General features: G+C 42.9%; 1 protein-coding gene across 1 annotated transcript in view; it reads right to left on the bottom strand.

Moving 5' to 3' along the window:
* Nucleotides 1-18,085, bottom strand: part of RASSF3 (Ras association domain family member 3) — a 194,685-nt gene extending 176,600 nt beyond the window's left edge. Inside the window, exon 1 of the mRNA XM_012444929.3 lies at nt 17,910-18,085. Within this exon, the coding sequence (XP_012300352.2) occupies nt 17,910-18,033 (124 nt within the window). The 5' untranslated portion in view covers nt 18,034-18,085. The remainder of the gene's footprint in view (nt 1-17,909) is intronic.
* Nucleotides 18,086-19,569: the final 1,484 nt, after the last annotated feature.

Genomic DNA, 19,569 nt, shown 5'->3' with positions numbered 1-19,569 from the left:
AGGTTTCTTTGTAGCCAATTTAATACATAAGGTTTCTTTCAGTTTCCTAACGTATGTTCCTTTTTCAGTACTTTCCAATGTGCCTTTGAAGAGCACTGTAAAACCAGCAGGTTGATGTGGACTTAAGAGCCTTGGCCTAATTAGAAACAATTCTGAATTTCTGTATTTCTGGCTTTTCCAGCAACTCCCTGTGTGACCTTTGAAAATCCACTTAACCTCTGAGCCTCAGTTGCCGGAACTGAAGTTGGATGAGATCAATGTTTCCTGACAGTGATTGACATACCATGGTGGTACCTAAAATCCACCTTTTGAAATTTCGGTAGTTATGTATCAACCTCTTTTCTTTCTTTTTTAAAGTTCTTTTTAAGACAGGGTCTTGTGTTCTGTCTCCCAGGCTGGTATGCAGTGGTGAGATCATGGCTCACTGCAGTCTCCACCTCCTGGACTCAAGCGATCCTCCCACCTCAGCCTCCTGAGTAGCTGCAACTACAGGTGTGCATCAACATGCCCCACTAATTTTTTAACGTTATGTGTGTGTGTGTGTGTGTGTGTGTGTGTGCTGGAAAGACAAGAATGTCACTATGCTCCTAGGCTGGTCTCAAACTCCTGGGTGGCAAGCAGTTTTCCTGCCTTGGCCTCCCAAATTGCTGGGATTACAGGCGTGAGCCACCACACCTGGCCTGTATCATTTTTTTAAAAAAAATTTGAATTTATTTATTTATTTATTTTGAGACAGAGTCTCGCTTTGTCACCCAGGCTGGAGTACAGTGGCTTGATCTCAGCTCACTGCAACCTCAGACTCCCAAGTTCAAGTGATACTTGTGTCTCAGCCTCTCAAGTAGCGGGGATTACAGGTGTGTGCCACCACGCTCAGCTAATATTTGTATTTTTAGTACAGACAGGGTATCGCCATGTTGGCCAGGCTGGTCTCGAACTCCTGGCCTCAAGTGATTTGCCCACCTTGGCCTCCCAAAATGCTGGGATTACAGGCATGAGCCACCATCCCCAGTTGCCTGTATTAATTTTAATGTTTTAAAAATAAAATAGTATATCAAAAAATTCCCCAGGTATCACTTTTTAGGATGATGCTAAAAAAAAAAAGAGGGTAAGGTACTCCATAAAAAAATAAGTAAATACTAGTAGAGACTTTTGCAAGTATGGCAAAAATTGTGAAGATAAATGACATTTGGGAAACACTGGATTGGGCAGGAAATGAGAGCTATGATTTATTGCACACTTACTGTGTGCCATATTAGTGCACTTTATATGCATTAATTAATTTAATTCTTAAAACAATCCCAAGGAATAGGTACTGTCGTTATCTTCTGTCTTTTATAGAAGAGGACCCTGGGGCACTGAAGGGTTAAGCTGCTTTCTAACAGTCATCTGCCAGCACTTGGCAGGACCAGGTGCTGATCTCAAGCTTGTTCTTAGTACGGGTCTCTGCTGGTAACCTTGATTGAGTGCAAAGGACTCGCTAGGACCCAATGATATAATTCTGCAACTCAGCATTTCTCAGAGGAGGGCAGCATGAGCTTCAGCTGGATAACTTGTTAAAATGTAGATTCACTAAATCCCCACATTCATTGCACCACAATTCACAGTAGCCAAGATAGAGAATCAACCTAGCTGTCTATGGACAGATGAATTAATCAAGAGCATGTGGTATATGTACATGATGGAATACTATTCGGCCTTAAAAACAAGGATTCTGCCATTTGTGATTGTGTAACTAAACCTGGAGAACGTTCACTGCAATAAGCCAGGCACAGAAAGACAGTTACCACATGTTCTCACTTCTATGTGAAATTTAACAAAGTTGAACTTAGGGCCAGGCACAGTGGTTACGCCTGTAATCCTAGGACTTTGGGAGGCTAAGGTGAGAGGATCACTTGAGGCCAGGAGTTCAAGACCAGACTGTGAAACATAGTGAGATCCTGTCTCTACAAAAAGTTTTAAAAAGTTATCCAAAGGCCAGGCGCAGTGGCTCACACCTGTAATCCCAGCATGCTGGGAGGCCAAGGCAGGCAAGATCATGAGGCCAAGAGATCGAGACTATCCTGGCCAACGTGGTGAAACCCTGTCTCTACTAAAAATACAAAAATTAGCTGGGTGTGGTGGTGTGCGCCTGTAGTCCCAGCTGCTCGGGAGGCTGAGGCAGAAGAATCGCTTGAACCCAGGAGGTGGAGGTTGCAGTGAGCTGAGATTACGCCACTGCACTCCAGCCAGGGCAACAAGAGTGAAAACTCCATCTCAAAAAGAAAAAAAGGTATCCAGGCAACATGAGATGTGCCTATAGTCCCAGTTACTTAGTAGGCTGAGGTGGGAGGATTGCTTGAGTCCAGAAGTTTGAGGCTGCAGTGACCTATGATCGCACCACTACACTACAACCTGGGCAACAGAGCAAGACCGTGTCTCTGAAAAAAAAAATAAAATAAATTTTTTTTTTTAAGTTTTAAACTCACAGAAGCAGAAAGTAGAATGGTGGTTACCAAAGCCTGGGGGTTGGGAGAGATGCTGGTCAAAGGACACAAAATTTCACCCAGACAGAAGGAATAAGTTTGAGAGCTCTATTGTACCACATAGTGACTATAGTTAATAACAACATATCTTAAACTTGAAAATTGCCAAATGAGATATTGTTCTCACCACAAAAAAGTATGTGAGATAATGCATAAATTAATGAGTTGATTTAGCCATTCTGCAATAAATACATATTTTAAAACATCATGTTGTGTACCATAAATACACATATATATAATTTTTATCTGTCAATTAAAAATAGGAAGTAAATAAAAATGTAGATACATAGTCCCTTCTCCAGGAATCCTAGCCCTTACATTGCCCGGCTGTGGGAAAGCAGTTTTAATAATCACCGCAGATAGTTCTGAAGTGGGTGGACCTGCAGTCTCATGCTGAGAAATGAAGGCAATTAAGAATTCTGAGTTCTATTTGGGAGATGAGCTCACCTTATGTATCAACTTCACTACAGACATCTCTCTCTTGTTCACCTGGCTTGTCACTCCCAGCTGAGGCTCTCTGCAGCCTTTGGGACGGAGGTAATGTGCTGATGGTGTGCCTCTTTCAATACTTTCTTTCACATGCATCCTCCTAGCAGTGAGGAATCAAATGGCCTTTATTCTCAAGTCTGTTCTGACAGTAGATCTGTAGGCTTCTGATCACACTACCAGTGATACAAGAAACTCCAAAGCAGAGAGCAAGAAAAAAAGCAGACTTTGAAAATGAAATGTAGAAGCAAATGAATTCTGGGTCTGCAGGAATTTCGCCCACGCTCACCACTGCCACCTACCAGCCCATCTTCCCGTTCTGCAGCCAAGGCTCATTATGATCATAAGTGGGCCAAGGAGACGGAACTGAAAAAGGCTGAAAATGAGGTGGGAGAATGTGTATGACTGTTCACATGAGACAATGAGGAGAAGAGCTGCCTGGCCCCAGTCATGGCTTTGCCAGTCAGGCCTGCTAGAAGGTGAAGGGGGGAAAAAAGGGGAAAAATAAGTGAGGATCTTTCATAGCATCTAAAAAGAAGGAAGTGGTCTTCTAGTTATAGGCTCCCTCAGACCCACAATCTTGAAAACAGATTTTAAAACATTCACAAATATCTGCAATTCAGAGTAGAAAATGGCAATGAGCATCACAAAAGTAGTTCAAATATTTTCTTTTTCTTTTTTTTTTTTCTCTTGAGACGGAGTCTCACTCTGTCACCTAGGCTGGAGTGCAATGGTGCGATCTTTGTTCACTGCAACCGCGGCTTCCCAGGTTCAAATGATTTTCCTGCCTCAGCCTCCCGAGTAGCTGGGATTACAGACACACGCTACCATGGCTGGCTAATTTTTGTACTTTTAGTAGAGATGGGGTTTTGCCATGTTGGCCAGGCTGGTCTCTAACTCCTGACCTCAGGTGATCCTCCCACCTTGGCTTCCCAGAGTGCTGGGATTATAGGCATGAGCCACCACGTCCAGCCACTACAAATATTTTCCAAGAGGTATAGGGCAAGTTTGATGAGCAAATGAAAGAAAATATTTTCACAACTCTAAGGCCTGATGTCTAACAACTGGATAAAGAGGATGAAGCTGGAACATGAAGTCTCCAGCTTACCATAATTCTCACCATTTCTGGTTTTTCTTATACTCAACTCCTTTTATTCATTTAAGTTATGCTGGGGTTCCTACAAGCATAAGAGTTTGCAGTCCTTGGTTCCAAGCATGATATGAATGCTAATACAGTTGCTGCAGAGAATGTGATGAGACTGGCCATGTGGGCCAGACTGGCATGGGCCTTGAATCTATGCAAAGGAGTTTGCACATTAAAAGTCAGTGGTTCTAGGCCGGGCGCGGTGGCTCAAGCCTGTAATCCCAGCACTTTGGGAGGCCGAGGCGGGTGGATCACGAGGTCAAGAGATCGAGACCATCCTGGTCAACATGGTGAAACCCCGTCTCTACTAATACAAAAAAAATTAGCTGGGCACGGTGGCGCGTGCCTGTAATCCCAGCTACTCAGGAGGCTGAGGCAGGAGAATTGCCTGAACCCAGGAGGCGGAGGTTGTGGTGAGCCGAGATCGCGCCATTGCACTCCAGCCTGGGTATCAAGAGCGAAACTCCGTCTCAAAAAAAAAAAAAAAAAAAAAAGTCAGTGGTTCTTGGCTGGGTGTAGTGGCTCACGCCTGTTAATACCAGCACTTTGGGAGGCTGAGGCGGGTGGATCACGAGGTCAGGAGATCGAGACCATCCTGGCTAACACAGTGAAACCCCATGTCTACTAAAAAATACAAAAAATTAGCTGGGCGTGGTGGCGCATGCCTATAGTCCCAGCTACTCGGGAGGCTGAGGCAGGGGAATCACTTGAACCTGGGAAGTGGAGGTTGTAGTGAGCCGAGATTGCACCACTGTACTCTAGCCTGGTGACAGAGCAAGACTTCAAGTTAAAAAAAAAAAAGTCAGTGGTTCTCAACTGGAGGGTAGGCCCCTTTTTAGACCCGGGCACCTTGACATCACTGAGTATAAGAAGAGTTCTTCTTTTTGGGGTATGTTTTACGTGAGAATGTCGTGGAGGTAGAACAACAGCTGAGAGCCAAAGCTGTAGGCAGTAGGGAGCCACGAAACAGTGTGACTTGGGAATGACGTGCGCACACTTGCACTTTGGAAACACCACTCTGGGGAAGCTTGGAGGACAGAGGGAAGAGGGATGATTAAGAGAAAGTGCAGGCCGGGCGTGGTGGCTCATGCCTGTAATCCCAGCACTTTGGGAGGCCAAGGCTAATGGATCACTTGAGGTCGGGAGTTCTAGACCAGCCTGGCCAACATGGTGAAACCCTGATTCTGCTAAAAAAGATACAATAATTGCCAGGCGTGGTGACGCACGCCTGTAGTCCTAGCTACTCGGGAGGCTGAGGCAGAAGAATTGCTTGAACCCAGGAGGAGAAGGCTGCAGTGAGGCGAGATTGTGCTACTGCACTCCGGCCTGGGCAACAGGGCAGGACTCTGTCTCAAAAAAAAAAAAAAAAAAGAGTATAGCTAGCAAGTGGTGATGGCAGTCTCGGTGGGATTTGGGAGACTTCTCTCTACCACCAGCTTTGCCATTCCTGCCTGAATTAGTCACCCCGGTGAGCTCAGGAACTGGGGTGTGGGGCAGGAGATCAAACTGAGGTGATGAAGGCCTCTTTATTGAAAACATTGGTCCCTTGCTGGGTGCAGTGGCACATGCCTATAATCCCAGCTACTTGGGAAGCTGAGGTAGGCAGGTCGCTTGAGCCTGGAAATTTGAGGCCACAGGGCACTGTGATCATACCTGTGAATAGCCACTGCACCCCAGCTTGGGCAATATAGCAAGACCCTGTCTCAAAAAAAGAAAAAAAATTTAAATTGAAAACATTTGTTCCTCATGCATTTTTTGTCCCTTTCCTCCAGTTACAGGAGGAGGGAGGGTAGGACAAAGGGTTTAAAGAGTCCTGGTTTCTGTTCTTAGTCTGCAAGTGACTCTGGATCATATGCAAATCCAGGAGCTGGTCTTCACAGAGAGCTCCTGATGAAGGCTGCTGGACCTGGTGGGGTAAGGAGGGAGCACTTTGGAACCTCAGGTGACATCGTTATCCACAAAGTAATGCCTGTACAGGGCAGCTTATTTTTTCTATTTTATTTTATTTTTTTTGAGACAGAGTCTTGCTCTGTCACCCAGGCTGGAGTGCAGAGGTGTGCTCTCAGCTCACTGCCACTTCTGCCTCCTGGTTCAAGTGATTCTCCTGCCTCAGTTTCCCGAGTAGCTGGGACTACAGGTGTCTGCCACCATTTTTGTATTTTTTGTAGAGACACAGTTTCACCACGTTGGCCAGGCTGATCTTGAACTCCTGACATCAGATGATTCACCCGCCTCGGCCTCCCAGTGTTGGGATTACAGGCATGAGGCACCACGCCCAGCCAGAAGCTTATTTTTTCAAGCGAATCAACAGAGAAAGCAATCCAGAGAAAGAACAGAGCAGCAGTTAAAAAAAATAAATGGGTATCTTTTGCCCTGGCACGAATCAGCACTCTTTCCTACCCCTCCAGCCCTGTGCCTGATGTTTTGGTTTTGGGGGATGTAGTTGGTCGAGAAGCAACATTCTTTTTCTGGATTTCCAGAGGGGCCCAGAAGCCCAGAGCAGTGGGAGAGGAATGGAAATGAAGATACCTTTTCCCCACCTTTCCCCCAGGAGCCTGATGATAAGTATTAGTTCTATATATGTTTTGTTGCATCTTAAACCCCTACAGGGACAGAGAAATTTCTGTCCTCCCAGCCTCTTTAGCTGAAACCAAGTAGCTGAATGGCTATGGCAATAGCCAAGAGGATAATTCAGGTGGGTGAGACTTCCAGTCTTTTAATTTCTTGCGTTGACACTCCTGGTACACAAGTTTTACAGTCTTTACTATGAATCAACTCTCAATCCTCTTAGTAAAAAATCTAAGAAGGCAGATCATTCAAACAATTTGGTAGCTGCAATCCTAAAATGGCTTTTGACAAGAGACTTGGTAGGTGCTTGTGTGTATGTGTGGGGAATATTTGTGTTCTTTTGTGCACATGCTGGGATGACTGGGAGGAGGAGGGAGGGTAGGACAAAGGGTTAAACATTTTTAACCACATATTTCATCATCAGCACTAGGCATGCCCTAGCATGCTACAGAACAGTGAAAAAGGGGTCCCTGCTGATTTCTCCCCACATCTCCCCAGCAGGAGCTGGGAGGAAAATAATAGATTTGACATCTGGAGAAGTTCTGTGGCAATTTGTTTTCTATTTTATATGCTCTCAAAAAAAGAAAGAAAAGAATAGTTTTGAGCCCAGAGACGATCCACCCAGCAACATAGACTTTTTGGTACTTTCAAAGATGTTCATTCTCCTTTGACTGAGCTTTCCAGATCTGTCTGGAAAACCATGTCATAGAAAACAGTTCATTTCCAAAGGCACCTGCTTTCATGCCTCCTAGTGTTCCAAAAAAGTTTGCTTTGCCTAAAGAACTTAAGAACTTCAAGTGTGAAACTAAAAATTTGAAGCTTCACAAGTTATGCATTGCATAGTTTCACAGACTCCCTTCTCCTGTTGAGATGAATCAACCAAGCCAGCAGAAGGGCTGTGTTCCCAGCATTTGGGAGAAGAGACCCCAGAGGGTGCTGAAGGTGGGAAGAAAGCTCAGACTCGGGCATCGCTGAAACTAAAATTTACTTCTTCTGACTATGCCTCTTACAAGCTGTGTGACCTGGGCAAATTGTTTACCCTCTTTAAGCTCCTGAAACCCCTCCTTTGGCTAAAATAAAGAGGGGTGGGGAATAATAATACTCACAATGTTTCAGTGTAGAATACACACATAGAGCAGCCATCCAATAAATGGCACTGATGGCCACAATGGAGCTTCGGAAAACAGCGACGTAGACACAGGGAAGAAGGAAAGCATTACCCACAATCCTGGTACCTGTGGAGACTATTCTTTCTTCCTTGTGCATGTGTTATACCACCCATGTGGCATTCTTCAGCATTATATAATCCAGTGAAGACTTTCAAAATTAAGAGACAGATTTCTCTTATAAGCTTTATCAGTGAATTAAAAAAAAGAAAAAAAAAGGACACACTCATGAAGGGATGTGGTCCAGAGAAGGAGGGAATGAAAGAACAGAAAATCTGACACTGAGAGCCTAATCTCAGCCTCACAGGAGGAATTTTGGGCCTCTTTCTCCTGCCACTGCCTAAGGAGTGGGGATGGATTTCTCCATCAAATAATATCACCTACCTGTCCACTTTAGTAGCACACCTGCCACAAGGGCATGATTGAGCATCAGTACAGGGGAGGGCTGGGGTGGGGGTAGTCTCAAATATCAGAGGCATTGCTTGGGTGGGCCAGCTGTGGGAGTGGCACTGGGCCCAGGTCTGGGTGAGGTGGGGTCACAAATCTCTGCACACTTTCAGACCATAACAGGGAGCTCGTGCACTGAGGTACCGCAGTCTCCACACCCTTTTGCAGATGACCAGTCTCCACACCCTTCTGCAGATGACCCCACAACCATTTCAGCTTAGTGCCATGAGTGTGGCTTAGTCCATTCACCTTCTCTGTCTGCAGCTCTCTTTCATCAGAAGGCTACATCTGGAGCCTGTGGGGATGCTGTTTAACCACTTGACGCTTTCACTTATTCTAAATAAAGGCCGTCTCTAGCTTTTTTGGGGTCATAGACATTTAAAGTCCATCTATTTTAAGACTTTAATATAGACTCCCCACCTCTAATTTCAAACTGATTGAAATTAGAGGTGGGAAGGAGAAATCCATCCCCACTCCTTAGGCAGTGGCAGGAGAAAGAGGCCCAAAATTCCTCCTGTGAGGCTGAGATTAGGCTCTCAATGTCAGATTTTCTGTTCTTTTGATTTTCTGTTCTTTTGATCCTTCTTTTTTTCTAATGTCCTTCTTTCCATTATGACCTCAATACTTCTTTTTTAGCTAGCACAAATAGTAACAGAAATCCAAAGAACTGAAACACCAAATTCATATTTAACACACAGGTTTCTAGGTTTTTCTAGGTTTCCAGTCTGTGAACCTACAACATATATGTGCGTATATATATACATGTGTGTATGTATATTCAAGAAAGCTACTAATTTCTGATTCTTTAAAGCAAATGTGTGTGTGTGTGTGTTCACTTAGATTCATTTCCTTGAGGTAAAGTTTACATACAATAAAATGCAGATTTTCAGTTGGGTCAATTTTGATGCACATGTAAATCACATCCCAATAAAAATGTAACGTAATGACATATCGAAAGCCCTCCCCAGTCTGTCCTCCTCTCTTCTGTCCAGGCAACCTCTGATCTGATTTCTATCATCCTAAGAGCATATATATACATATACATATATATATAATTATATTATAATAATATATATTATATATGGAATATATATATTATATATATGCTCTTGGGATGAGAGAAATATATATTATATATTATATTATATATATTCCATATATATTAAAATATTATTATAATTCCATATATTATATTCCATATATATAATTATATATATATATATGGAATTCCCAAGATAAAGGCTCAAACAGGACTGGAAAACAAACTGTCCACATTGGAACAAGGGAAAGGAGGAAATCAAGGAAAAAAGAGGGATCTAGGGTGGAGGTGGGGGTGGCTGTGGAGGTAGGGGTGTAGATGTGCTCAGCTATCTAAAATGTTTTATTAGGCCGGGCACAGTGGCTCATGCCTGTAATCCCAGCACTTTGGGAGGCTGAGGCGGGCAGATCACCGAGGTCAGGAGTTCAAGACTATCCTGGCTAACATGGTGAAACTCTGTCTCTACTAAAACTACAAAAATTATCTGGGCGTGTTGGCAGACGCCTATAATCCCAGCTACTCGGGAGGCTGAGGCAGGAGAATCGCTTGAACCCAGGAGACAGAGGTTGTAGTGAGCTAAGATCACTTCATTGCACTCCTGCTTGGGCGATGAAGCAAGACTCTCTCTCAAAGAAAAATAAATAAATAAAAATAAAAAACAAAATGAATAAAGTGTTTTATTATGTGAAAAATTGTATTGGGAAGCTATTGGAAACATGAAAAGAATAAGAGATAAAGAAAACAAAATTTCTAAAAATACAACAATGATAAGGTAGTACAAATTAGTTTGGACTGAGAAAATTCAACTCTCTTACTGTTCTGATTGGGAAGACAGAGACAGATGATAATGCTAATATTTATTTCTCTCAGGGACACACGTGGCAGCTGTAAAGTGTAATAATGATCCCCTAAGGAATCCCTAAAACCATGCGCTATGACAAACTTTGCTAATTAAAATAAACATCAGCAGCAATGAAACATCCCAATCTTGCCTGGAAGATCTAAGTCACTCTGACACAAAAAAGGCAGCCTTGATTTCCAAGCCAGGTGCAGAATTCTGTGTGATTTCTAAGGAAACAGGAGCCTGGGTCCCCTCCGTAGTCCACTGATGTTGACCACTTCCCACACAGCCTTCCTTTGCACCTATCGAAACACTACTTCATGGCTGGGCGTGGTGGCTCACACCTGTAATCCCAGCATTTTGGGAGGCTGAGGTGGGCAGATCACCTGAGGTCGGGAGTTTGAAACCAGCCTGACCAACATGGAGAAAACCTATCTCTACTAAAAATACAAAGTTAGCCGGGCATGGTGGCGCATGCCTGTAACCCCAGTTACCTGGGAGGCTGAGGCAGGAGAATTGCTTGAAGCCAGGAGGTGGAGGTTGTGGTGAGCCGAGATCATACCATTGCACTCCAGCTTCGGCAACAAGACAAAATTCTGTCTCAAAAAAAGAAAAAGAAAAAGAAAGAAACACTGCTTCATTTAAATTTAACCTAAATTCCACCCTTCTTCCAAATCCTAGAATAGCTCTGTAATTTCCTTTGATGAGCTACCGCACAGTTCCTCTTGTGTGAGGTCTCTTCACGGTTGCATGGTCTGCAGGTTTGTCTCCAGGGGGCTTAGGCTGATTGGACTGTAACAATGGAGGTTCTTGAGATTTGAGCCTTGCTGCGGCAACTGGGAGGGGGGCCTTGCCTCAGTAATAATGCGCATATCTGAGACCCCCAAAGTTCCACCTGCCCAAGGCCTCTCTGTCTCCAGCTGCATAGGATTTGCAATGAATCTGGAGGCTGATCAGAATCTCTTCTGGCCTTTCACTGCCAACAGTGAAAGATATTATGTATCTCCTGAGATTTGAGAGTTCTAATCAGACTGTGGTATCTTCTAGTGAAATCTGGCTTTTTTTTTTTTTTTTTTTTGAGATAGAGTTCTGATCTTGTCACCCAGACTGGAGTGCAGTGGCGTGATCTCAGCTCACTGCAACCTTCGCCTCCTGGGTTTAAGGGATTCTCCTGTGTCAGCCTCTCAAGTAGCTGAGATTACAGGTCCCCACCACCACGACTGGCTAATTTTTGTGTGTGTATTTTTAGTAGAGACGGGGTTCGCCATGTTGGCCAGGCTGATCTCGAACTCCTGACCTCAGGTGATCCGCCCACCTCAGTCTCTGAAAGTGCTGGGATTATAGGCGTGAGCCACTGTGCCCAGCCTGAAATGTCTTTTAACATCTCTTGTCTTTTAGCTGCTTGTCCAAATGTGTTATATGTTGTTTGTCTCTGAGAACATTTCTCAGCCCTGTCTATGCTTGAACAATTTGCTTCAGGAGAGCTTCTGTTTACACATTCATTTTACCTTCTGGGAGGCTGCTGATTCTTGGGTCAGCAGTTGGGACAGCTGCACTTTAGAGATGAGGGCAGAAACCCTTAGAAGCAATGTCTTTATTTTTGACCAACCATCAACCAATTTCTCATGAGATTGTCATTGTCTTCCAATAAACTTATGCTACCTCCTGATATAACTTTACTGAGGACAATTTAAAGTTGTGGTGACCACTTGGAGGAACAATGATATGAGTAAGATTGCTCATTAGAGTGGTGCCTCAGAATAAAAGGGGCTAGATTGTCCGCCTTAAGCAGACAGAATTTTATTTAATGTAGAATACAACTCCCCATCCTTTGCTTTTATATTTCAGGGACTAACAACTATTGATTTTTTTGTTTTACAATGGCTTGATAATATTGTCAAGGGTCTGAGTTATCGTTAAAGCGTTGCTAAGAAGTCTGTGTGTGAAAATACTTTTTCTGCATCTAAACTTTCTCCTCTCTCCTTGCAGAGGAAAAGTATATAGGCTTTTACAGTGATAGTTTCATATTTATTTCAAGCTGGCTCCCTCTCACTTAAGAGACAGAAAGTTTGCCTTTTTTTTTTTTCCCCAGAGATGGGGCCCTCACCATGTTGCTCAGGCTGGACTTGAACTTCTGGCCTCAAGTGACCCTTCTGCCTCCTGGGTAGTTAGGACTAAAGGCATGTGCCACTGTGCCCAGCTGATCATTTGCTTTTACAGGCCACTAAGTGTAGAACAGATTTTGTGATGTCATCTTTTCCATTAGCCTTTCTATTGCCCCACTGATGCACAGAGAATACGTTCTACTAGGAGGTTATGGCCTACCCTCCAACAGACAAGACACTTGAGTATCCACACTAGAGTGTTCCTCTGCCAGTTCTTCCACAGTGGCTGTCTCTATCAGGGCTTCTGTTCTGCAGAGGTGTCCTTGAGAAAGCCATACAATGCTGGAGACAAATGGGGTGCTAATGAGCAGCCCTCCTCCTTTCTCTTCTTCCCTGTGGAGGCAGGTGGGTTTCTATGTTTTCCAGATGTGCTTACATCTGTCTCCTTACAAGAAGCAATAGATTTTCATTCAGTCATCAAATCTCATTAAGCTAACTGCTAAAACCTGGGGCAGGAAGGGTTGAAAAGAAGAACCATAGAAGATCTTCCAGCTCTGATTTTCTGACCATCCTGAGAGTTTAGTTATCTTGTAAGTCATGATGAAAAGAAGCTGAAAAAATATTTAAAAAAATGAATTAATAGGATAGGCTTTTGTCTTCAAGGACATGTCCTGGAAACAATGTTGGAAACAATGTTTGATTGGGCATTAGTAATGATTTGGAAAAGAAATGAAGAGCTAGGCTGTGAAAGTGATGTCCTTGTCACAGAAATTAAATGACCAGGATGACTGCTGGGAACTTCAAAGTGCCCTGGAGCAAGTTACACTGAAAAGGAGGCCAGTTTCCATATGCAGGAGCCAAAAATTTAGGGCTCATCCTATATATGGAGAGTCTAAATCTCTTTTTTTTTTTTTTTTGAGATGAAGTCTTGCTTTATCACCCAGGCTAAAGTGCAGTGGCATGGTCTTGGCTTACTGCAGCCTCCACCTCCTGGGTTCCAGCACACAGGGGTTCTTCACAGTCAGGGTGGTGGGAAAAATTGTAAAATACACACAAACTTTTTTGTGTGTATTTTTCCAGCACACAGTCAGGGTGGTGGGAAAAATTGTAAAATACACACAAACTTTTTTGGAAAACTGGAAGGTTTTTGCAAAAACCTCGGAATAGGATTTAGCTGAAGGCAGCCAGATTCTGTTATTCGGTGCCTGAAAGCTTACAGTAGGTACAAAGGAATGTAAGGGAGTTTATCTAAAGAGCTTGTTTACTATATGGTCCTAAGACTTTAGGATTATCCTTGAATAACCACGGGCACATGACTGCTCTCTACTGGGGGAATCAACAATGTTATTACCCACAAATGGTGCTTGCTTAAAGGCCTTGAAACCAGGCCTTTAACCATTATCCACAAGTGTGTTGACTCAAAGCCTTTGTCATTAAATCTATACTGAATAAATGCCTGGAGTGCCAGCTGGTCAGGGCCATGGCTGCTAACTCTTTACCAGACCCTTCTTGGTATCTATGAGTGGCCCAGCTGCCTAGCCTGCTCTTTCACTGGATATCTGTGTTTGAGTGCATTTGTTCATCCATTGCTCGGTCAGGATCTGACAGATGGACCCAGCACCAGCGATTCTCCTGCCTCCCTTTGAGGTAGGTAGGATTACAGGTGTGCACCACTATGTCCAGCTGATTTTTGTATTTTTAGTAGAGATGGGGTTTTACCAGCTCTCCTATTTGTTTTTTTAAAAGAGCATGTATGCATCTGGTATGCAAACTCCTTAAACAGGGTTTAACAGAAGGTGTCAGATATTATGACAATTAACAATGCCAGTCCTGTTTCTGCAGATGAATGACATGGTAACAAGCTATCTGACATCAAGAAACCTTCCTTCATGCTGCTCTTCAGCAACTCTGCAGCCACTTTGTATTACTGTATCTTAGTTTCATGGCATTTACGAAACTGGAAGGAAACTTTAAGAACAAGTTCAATCTCCACATTTTACAGATGAGAAACCTCACATCAGAGAGATCTAAGTGACTTGCTCAAAGTCACATAGCTCTCAGTAGCACAAGCCAGGTTTGACTCTGAAGTCCCACAAGCTCTCAAAGTAGCACAGCTCTCAGTAGCCAGGTCTGACTCTGAAGTCCCTTGATCTTCCCAGCAGCCTACAGTGCTCTTGAGCTGTTTTTTATATATAGCTTGGGTTCCTCAACTAGATTAGAAATGGCTCCAAGCCATGGAATGTGGGCTTTTCACATACGCCCCTCCCATTCTCCTCCTTCAAGACCACAGATTGCCACGGTGTGTAAAATATGTACTGAATTCAGATTTACGACTTTCCTTCAATATTTCTTCCTAAACCATGCCTTGGTGTAACTTGTCTTCTAAGGGGAGACAGAGAAGAACTGAAGGAGTGTCAGTAAATAGTGTTGTTACAGGGGTAAAGCCATTTGGGAGCCTTCACTTAATTAGTATTAAAATACCATGTGCTGGTTTTGTCCTTAGACAAATTATGTTTTCAAGTGGGGTTAATCAGGATGAAGGTACTTAAGGAAACTTTGACATACTTCTGTCAACATTTAGATGACTTGAAGATATCGATGAGTGACAATTTAATCCTAAAGACGTTGGTAGCTACAATCCATTAATCTACACAGAAGGGTGGAGCAAGGATCCCCAGGGATTAGCAGATTTCTAAGAATAAATTCATTCTGTTTTAACTCAAAATTCCATATGGCTGTCTTCATAAGTCAATTCAGTAAAGCAAATAGTTATTGATTGCCCACATATAAAACATTATGTTAAACACTAAAGATAGAAGAAAAGATATTTCTTGCTGTTGAGGGGATATAATCCTATAAAGCATGTATTTAAATAATCCCATTATAACAGAGTAGTATTTCAACAAAACCTTTTTTTTTTTTTGAGACAGAATTTTACTCTGTTGCCCAGGCTGCAGTGCAGTGGCATGATCTCAGCTCACTGCAACTTTTGCCTCCCAGCTTCAAGCAATTCTCCTGCCTCAGTCTCCTGAGTAGCTGAGATTACAGGTGCCCGCCACCATACCTGGCTAATTTTTGTATTTTTAGTAGAGACAGGGTTTCACCACATTGGCCAGGCTGGTCTTGAGCTCCTGACCTCAAGCGATCCACCCACCTCGGCCTGGCAAAATTCTGGAATCTAAGGCATGAGCCACTACACTTGGCCTCAACAAAAAAGTTTCTGTCATAATTGTGTGTAAGTAAAAAGATTGTTGGAATCAGGCTATCAATCTTCAAACTAATGAGAAAACAAGCTTTACTTAGGAAAAATAGATAACCAAACTTTTAGGTATAGATTATCCACTGATGAAGGCTGTAAGTAAAATATTCAGTGAGGGCTTGTATGTTCACATTCTGATATTTACTCACATTGCACTACGGTGTGATAAAAAGAGCAGCAGACCAAGAATTAGATCATCTGGGACAAAGCTCTGGTGCCCATGTAATAGTTTTGGGAGGTTAAGGTATTTAACCTTTTGAAGGCGGATTGCTCATCTTTATTTTATTTTTATTTTTATTTATTTATTTTTTTTGAGATGGAGTTTCGCTCTTGATACCCAGGCTGGAGTGCAATGGCGCGATCTCGGCTCACCGCAACCTCCGCCTCCCGGGTTCAGGTAATTCTCCTGCCTCAGCCTCCTGAGTAGCTGGGATTACAGACACGCGCCACCGTGCCCAGCTAATTTTTTTGTATTAGTAGAGACGGGGTTTCACCATGTTGACCAGGATGGTCTCGATCTCTTGACCTCGTGATCCACCCGCCTCGGCCTCCCAAAGTGCTGGGATTACAGGCTTGAGCCACCGCACCCGGCCTTTATTTTTATTTTTTGAGACAGAGTCTTGCTCTGTTGCCCAGGTCCATCTCCTGGGCTCAAGCTGTTCTCCTGCCTCAGCCTCCCAAGTAGCTGGGATTACAGGCGCCTACCGCATCTAGCTAAATTTTATATTTTTAGTAGAGACGGGGTTCCACTGTGTTGGCCAGGCTGGTCTTGAACTCCTGACCTCAAGTGATCCACCCACCTTGGCCTCCCAAAGTGCTGGGATTACAGGCATGAGCCACTTTGCTCATCTTTAAAATGAAGCAATTGGTGAAGATGATTTTTCTAAGTTCTCTTGGGGCTCTAACATCCCAAATTATAGTAATCCATATCTGAAGAATGGTACATATAAACAGAGAGACAAACTATTAAGTTAAATTCTCTCTTTTGACAGTGAGAATGAAAAAAATATTAACTCAAGGAAAAATAGATGATTGAAATGTCCTAGGCCTTGTATTTTATAAAATTGTTTTAAATGAATTACATGTTTTTAAATACATTTCTTAATCACATACCTACCTTGGTGATTATAGATCATAGTCACTTTTTTTTTTGAGACAGAGTTTCGCTCTTGTTGCTCAAGCTGGAGTACAATGGCTTGATCTCAGCTCACTGCAACCTCCACCTCCTGGGTTCAAGCGATTCTCCTGCCTCGGTCTCCTGAGTAGCTAGGATAACAGGTGCCGGCCACCACACCTGGCTAATTTTTCTTTATTTTTAGTAGAGACGGGGTTTCACCATGTTGATTAGGCTGGTCTCCAACTCTTGACCTCAGGTGATCCACCCGCCTCGGCCTCCCAAAGTGCTGAGATTACAGGCATGAGCCACTAAGCCCAGCCGTCACTTCTGTTTTTAAAGGAGGATGTGGCACTGGATAATCTAGCACATCATCAGATTATGTTATGTTTGATAATGTATCAAACACATAATACATCATATGTAACTGTTAAGCACCTGCATAAGATGCTGAGCTACATGAGTGTGAAAGAAACAGAATTAGAATTTTGATTCACTTGCAAGATGAAACATTATGAAGTGAGAGAATTGGCTTTCAGTAGTCTAAGTAGTACAACCAATACTGCAGAGGATGAAGGTGAAAGCTGGGCTCCTGCAGGAACTTGAGATACCAGCCTTGGAGGGGTCATCCACTCCCTTTAACCCCCTCTCCTCTGACCTTTGCATATTCCAGTCAGGCAGGACTGGACAGAAAAGGCCGAGCTTTATGTTGTAGCAAATATAAGATGCTTTAAATTCTCACATTAATAAATACCTGACTAATATGCTGCATAAACTGACCCACATAGAAGAGATATAAGGTCCACTGATCTTTTTAGTTTTCTATGGAAAAAAGGGAAACTTGTGACTTATTTTTTCTTTTCTGTTTATTCTGTTTTAGTACTAGTGCAAGTTAGGAGTCCCTGAGAATAAGAGCTGCTTTTGTTGTTTCTAAATACTAAACATTCTCCATCTCTCTCTAGTCAACTTTTTGGAATCGAAATGCCTAAAAAGCATACAATTGGATTGTAAGAACGTTCATGCTTTTAATACTTCACTGTCAAAATGCTTAATTCCATTTTCTCTCAATTTTCCCTCCAGATGACCAAGTGGAATAATACCTTTTAAAGGCTTCAAGACTTTTCTTTCCCACTCTTCCCCGCCCACTTGAGGGAGCCTCCATTTTAGTAACAGAAAAAAAATGCATTTGAAATAAGGCATTAGCCTGAGGTAACTTACCCCCACCTTGGCTCCAGAGCAGCTTGGATTTCCGATTCTTTGAGCAGGTCAGTGATTTGGGGAACCAGTAAAAGAGCCGAGCTATTCTTCTGAAGGTCTCGTGAAAGTCACTTCTTATGGCCATAGCAAGATCCAGGAGTGTTCCAGAACGACTCTACCGAGAGCATGGATGAGGAGCACAGTAACACCCACATATGACACTTTAGCTGTGAACTGCCTTTCAGCCAATATGTCTGGGGACCACCTGTTAGCCCTAAATCCCCTTCCTCTGTCATTCTTTTGGCTTGTCCTTTAGACCTTGGCCCTCGTAACTAGAAACTGTATTAATAGATGTTCTTTCTAAAGAAAGAGTTTTAAGCTTTCTTAAGAGAAGCTCTAACCTAATACAACACTTGGTAGTTTTCAAGCATGGACCTCCTGACCTCTTTCATAAAAACACAATTATTTTCATAGAGGAGTGAAAAAAAAAGAGCAGTATCAACTAATTCAACTTCCAACAGAATTGTCAGTGATAATTTGCAGGACTTAGTGGTGATGGACAAGCAATCTCCTAAAGCTGTAGCCTTGATCCTATTTGTTTTGTGCATTTTTACTGGGAAAATGAAACCTTTTTTTTTTTTTGAGACGGAGTCTCACTCTATCGCCCAGGTTGGAGTACAGTGGTGTGATCTTGGCACACTGCAACCTCTGCCTCCTGGCTTCAAGCGATTCTCCTGTCTCAGCCTCTTGAGTAGCTGGGATTATAGGCGCCTGCCATCATGCCTGGCTAATTTTTTGTATTTTTAGTAGAGACAAGGTTTCACCATGTTAGGATGGTCTCGATCTCCTGACCTCATGATCCACCTGCCTCAGCCTCCCAAAGTGCTGGGATTACAGGCATGAGCCACCATGCCCAGCAAAATGAAACCTATTTTAAACTTTGGCAGGAATTTATTCTAGGAAAAAAATTGATTTTTTTTCTGCCTCCTGCCCCAGCCTCCCCAAATTGATTCTTATGAGTCAAAAAAAAAAAAAAATGTGTAAAAAGTGCCAGGCATGGTGCTGAGAGCCCAGGAGTTCAAGACTAGCTTAGGCAACAAAGTGAGATGCTATCTCTACCCAAAAAAAAAAAAAAAAAAAAAAAAATTGCTGGGCATGGTGGCATGTACCTGTGGTCCTAGCTACTCAGAAGGCTGAGGTGGGAGGACTGCTAGAATCCAGGGGAAGCTGCAGTGAGCTATGACTGCACCACTGCTCTCCAGTCCTGGTGAAAGAGCAAAACCCTATTTAAAAAAAAAAAAAAGTGCAAAAGAACATTTTCCCCAGGGTCCTATTTTGATCTTTAACCATTTATGGAATAATTCTCCAGAACTTCTAACATTATTGAATCCATTTCAGTATTTCAGCAGACATCAATACCTAGCTGTCTACCATGTAACTCGTACTGAGGTTCCCATCATCACTCCTGAAACTATGTCTAACAGTTGGTCCTTGTGCATTCTGTTTATGTCAAAAGAAATAAATTTATTCATATATTCATTTAGGAGCTTATTTAGTCACTTAAACAGCCTGATGTAATATTTGGACTTGCTTTTATATTCCATAGCAAATTTTTGGAGCTGATTTAATCTGTAAAGAGAAACAAGGGATATTATTATATTGCTAGTTTTTATTTCCAGAT

The sequence above is a fragment of the Aotus nancymaae genome, unplaced genomic scaffold (genome assembly GCF_030222135.1).
Source record: "Aotus nancymaae isolate 86718 unplaced genomic scaffold, 86718_ANA_hifiasm-v0.15.2.pri h1tg000016l, whole genome shotgun sequence".
NCBI lineage: Eukaryota > Metazoa > Chordata > Mammalia > Primates > Aotidae > Aotus > Aotus nancymaae.
This window is presented reverse-complemented; position numbering and strand designations above follow the sequence as displayed.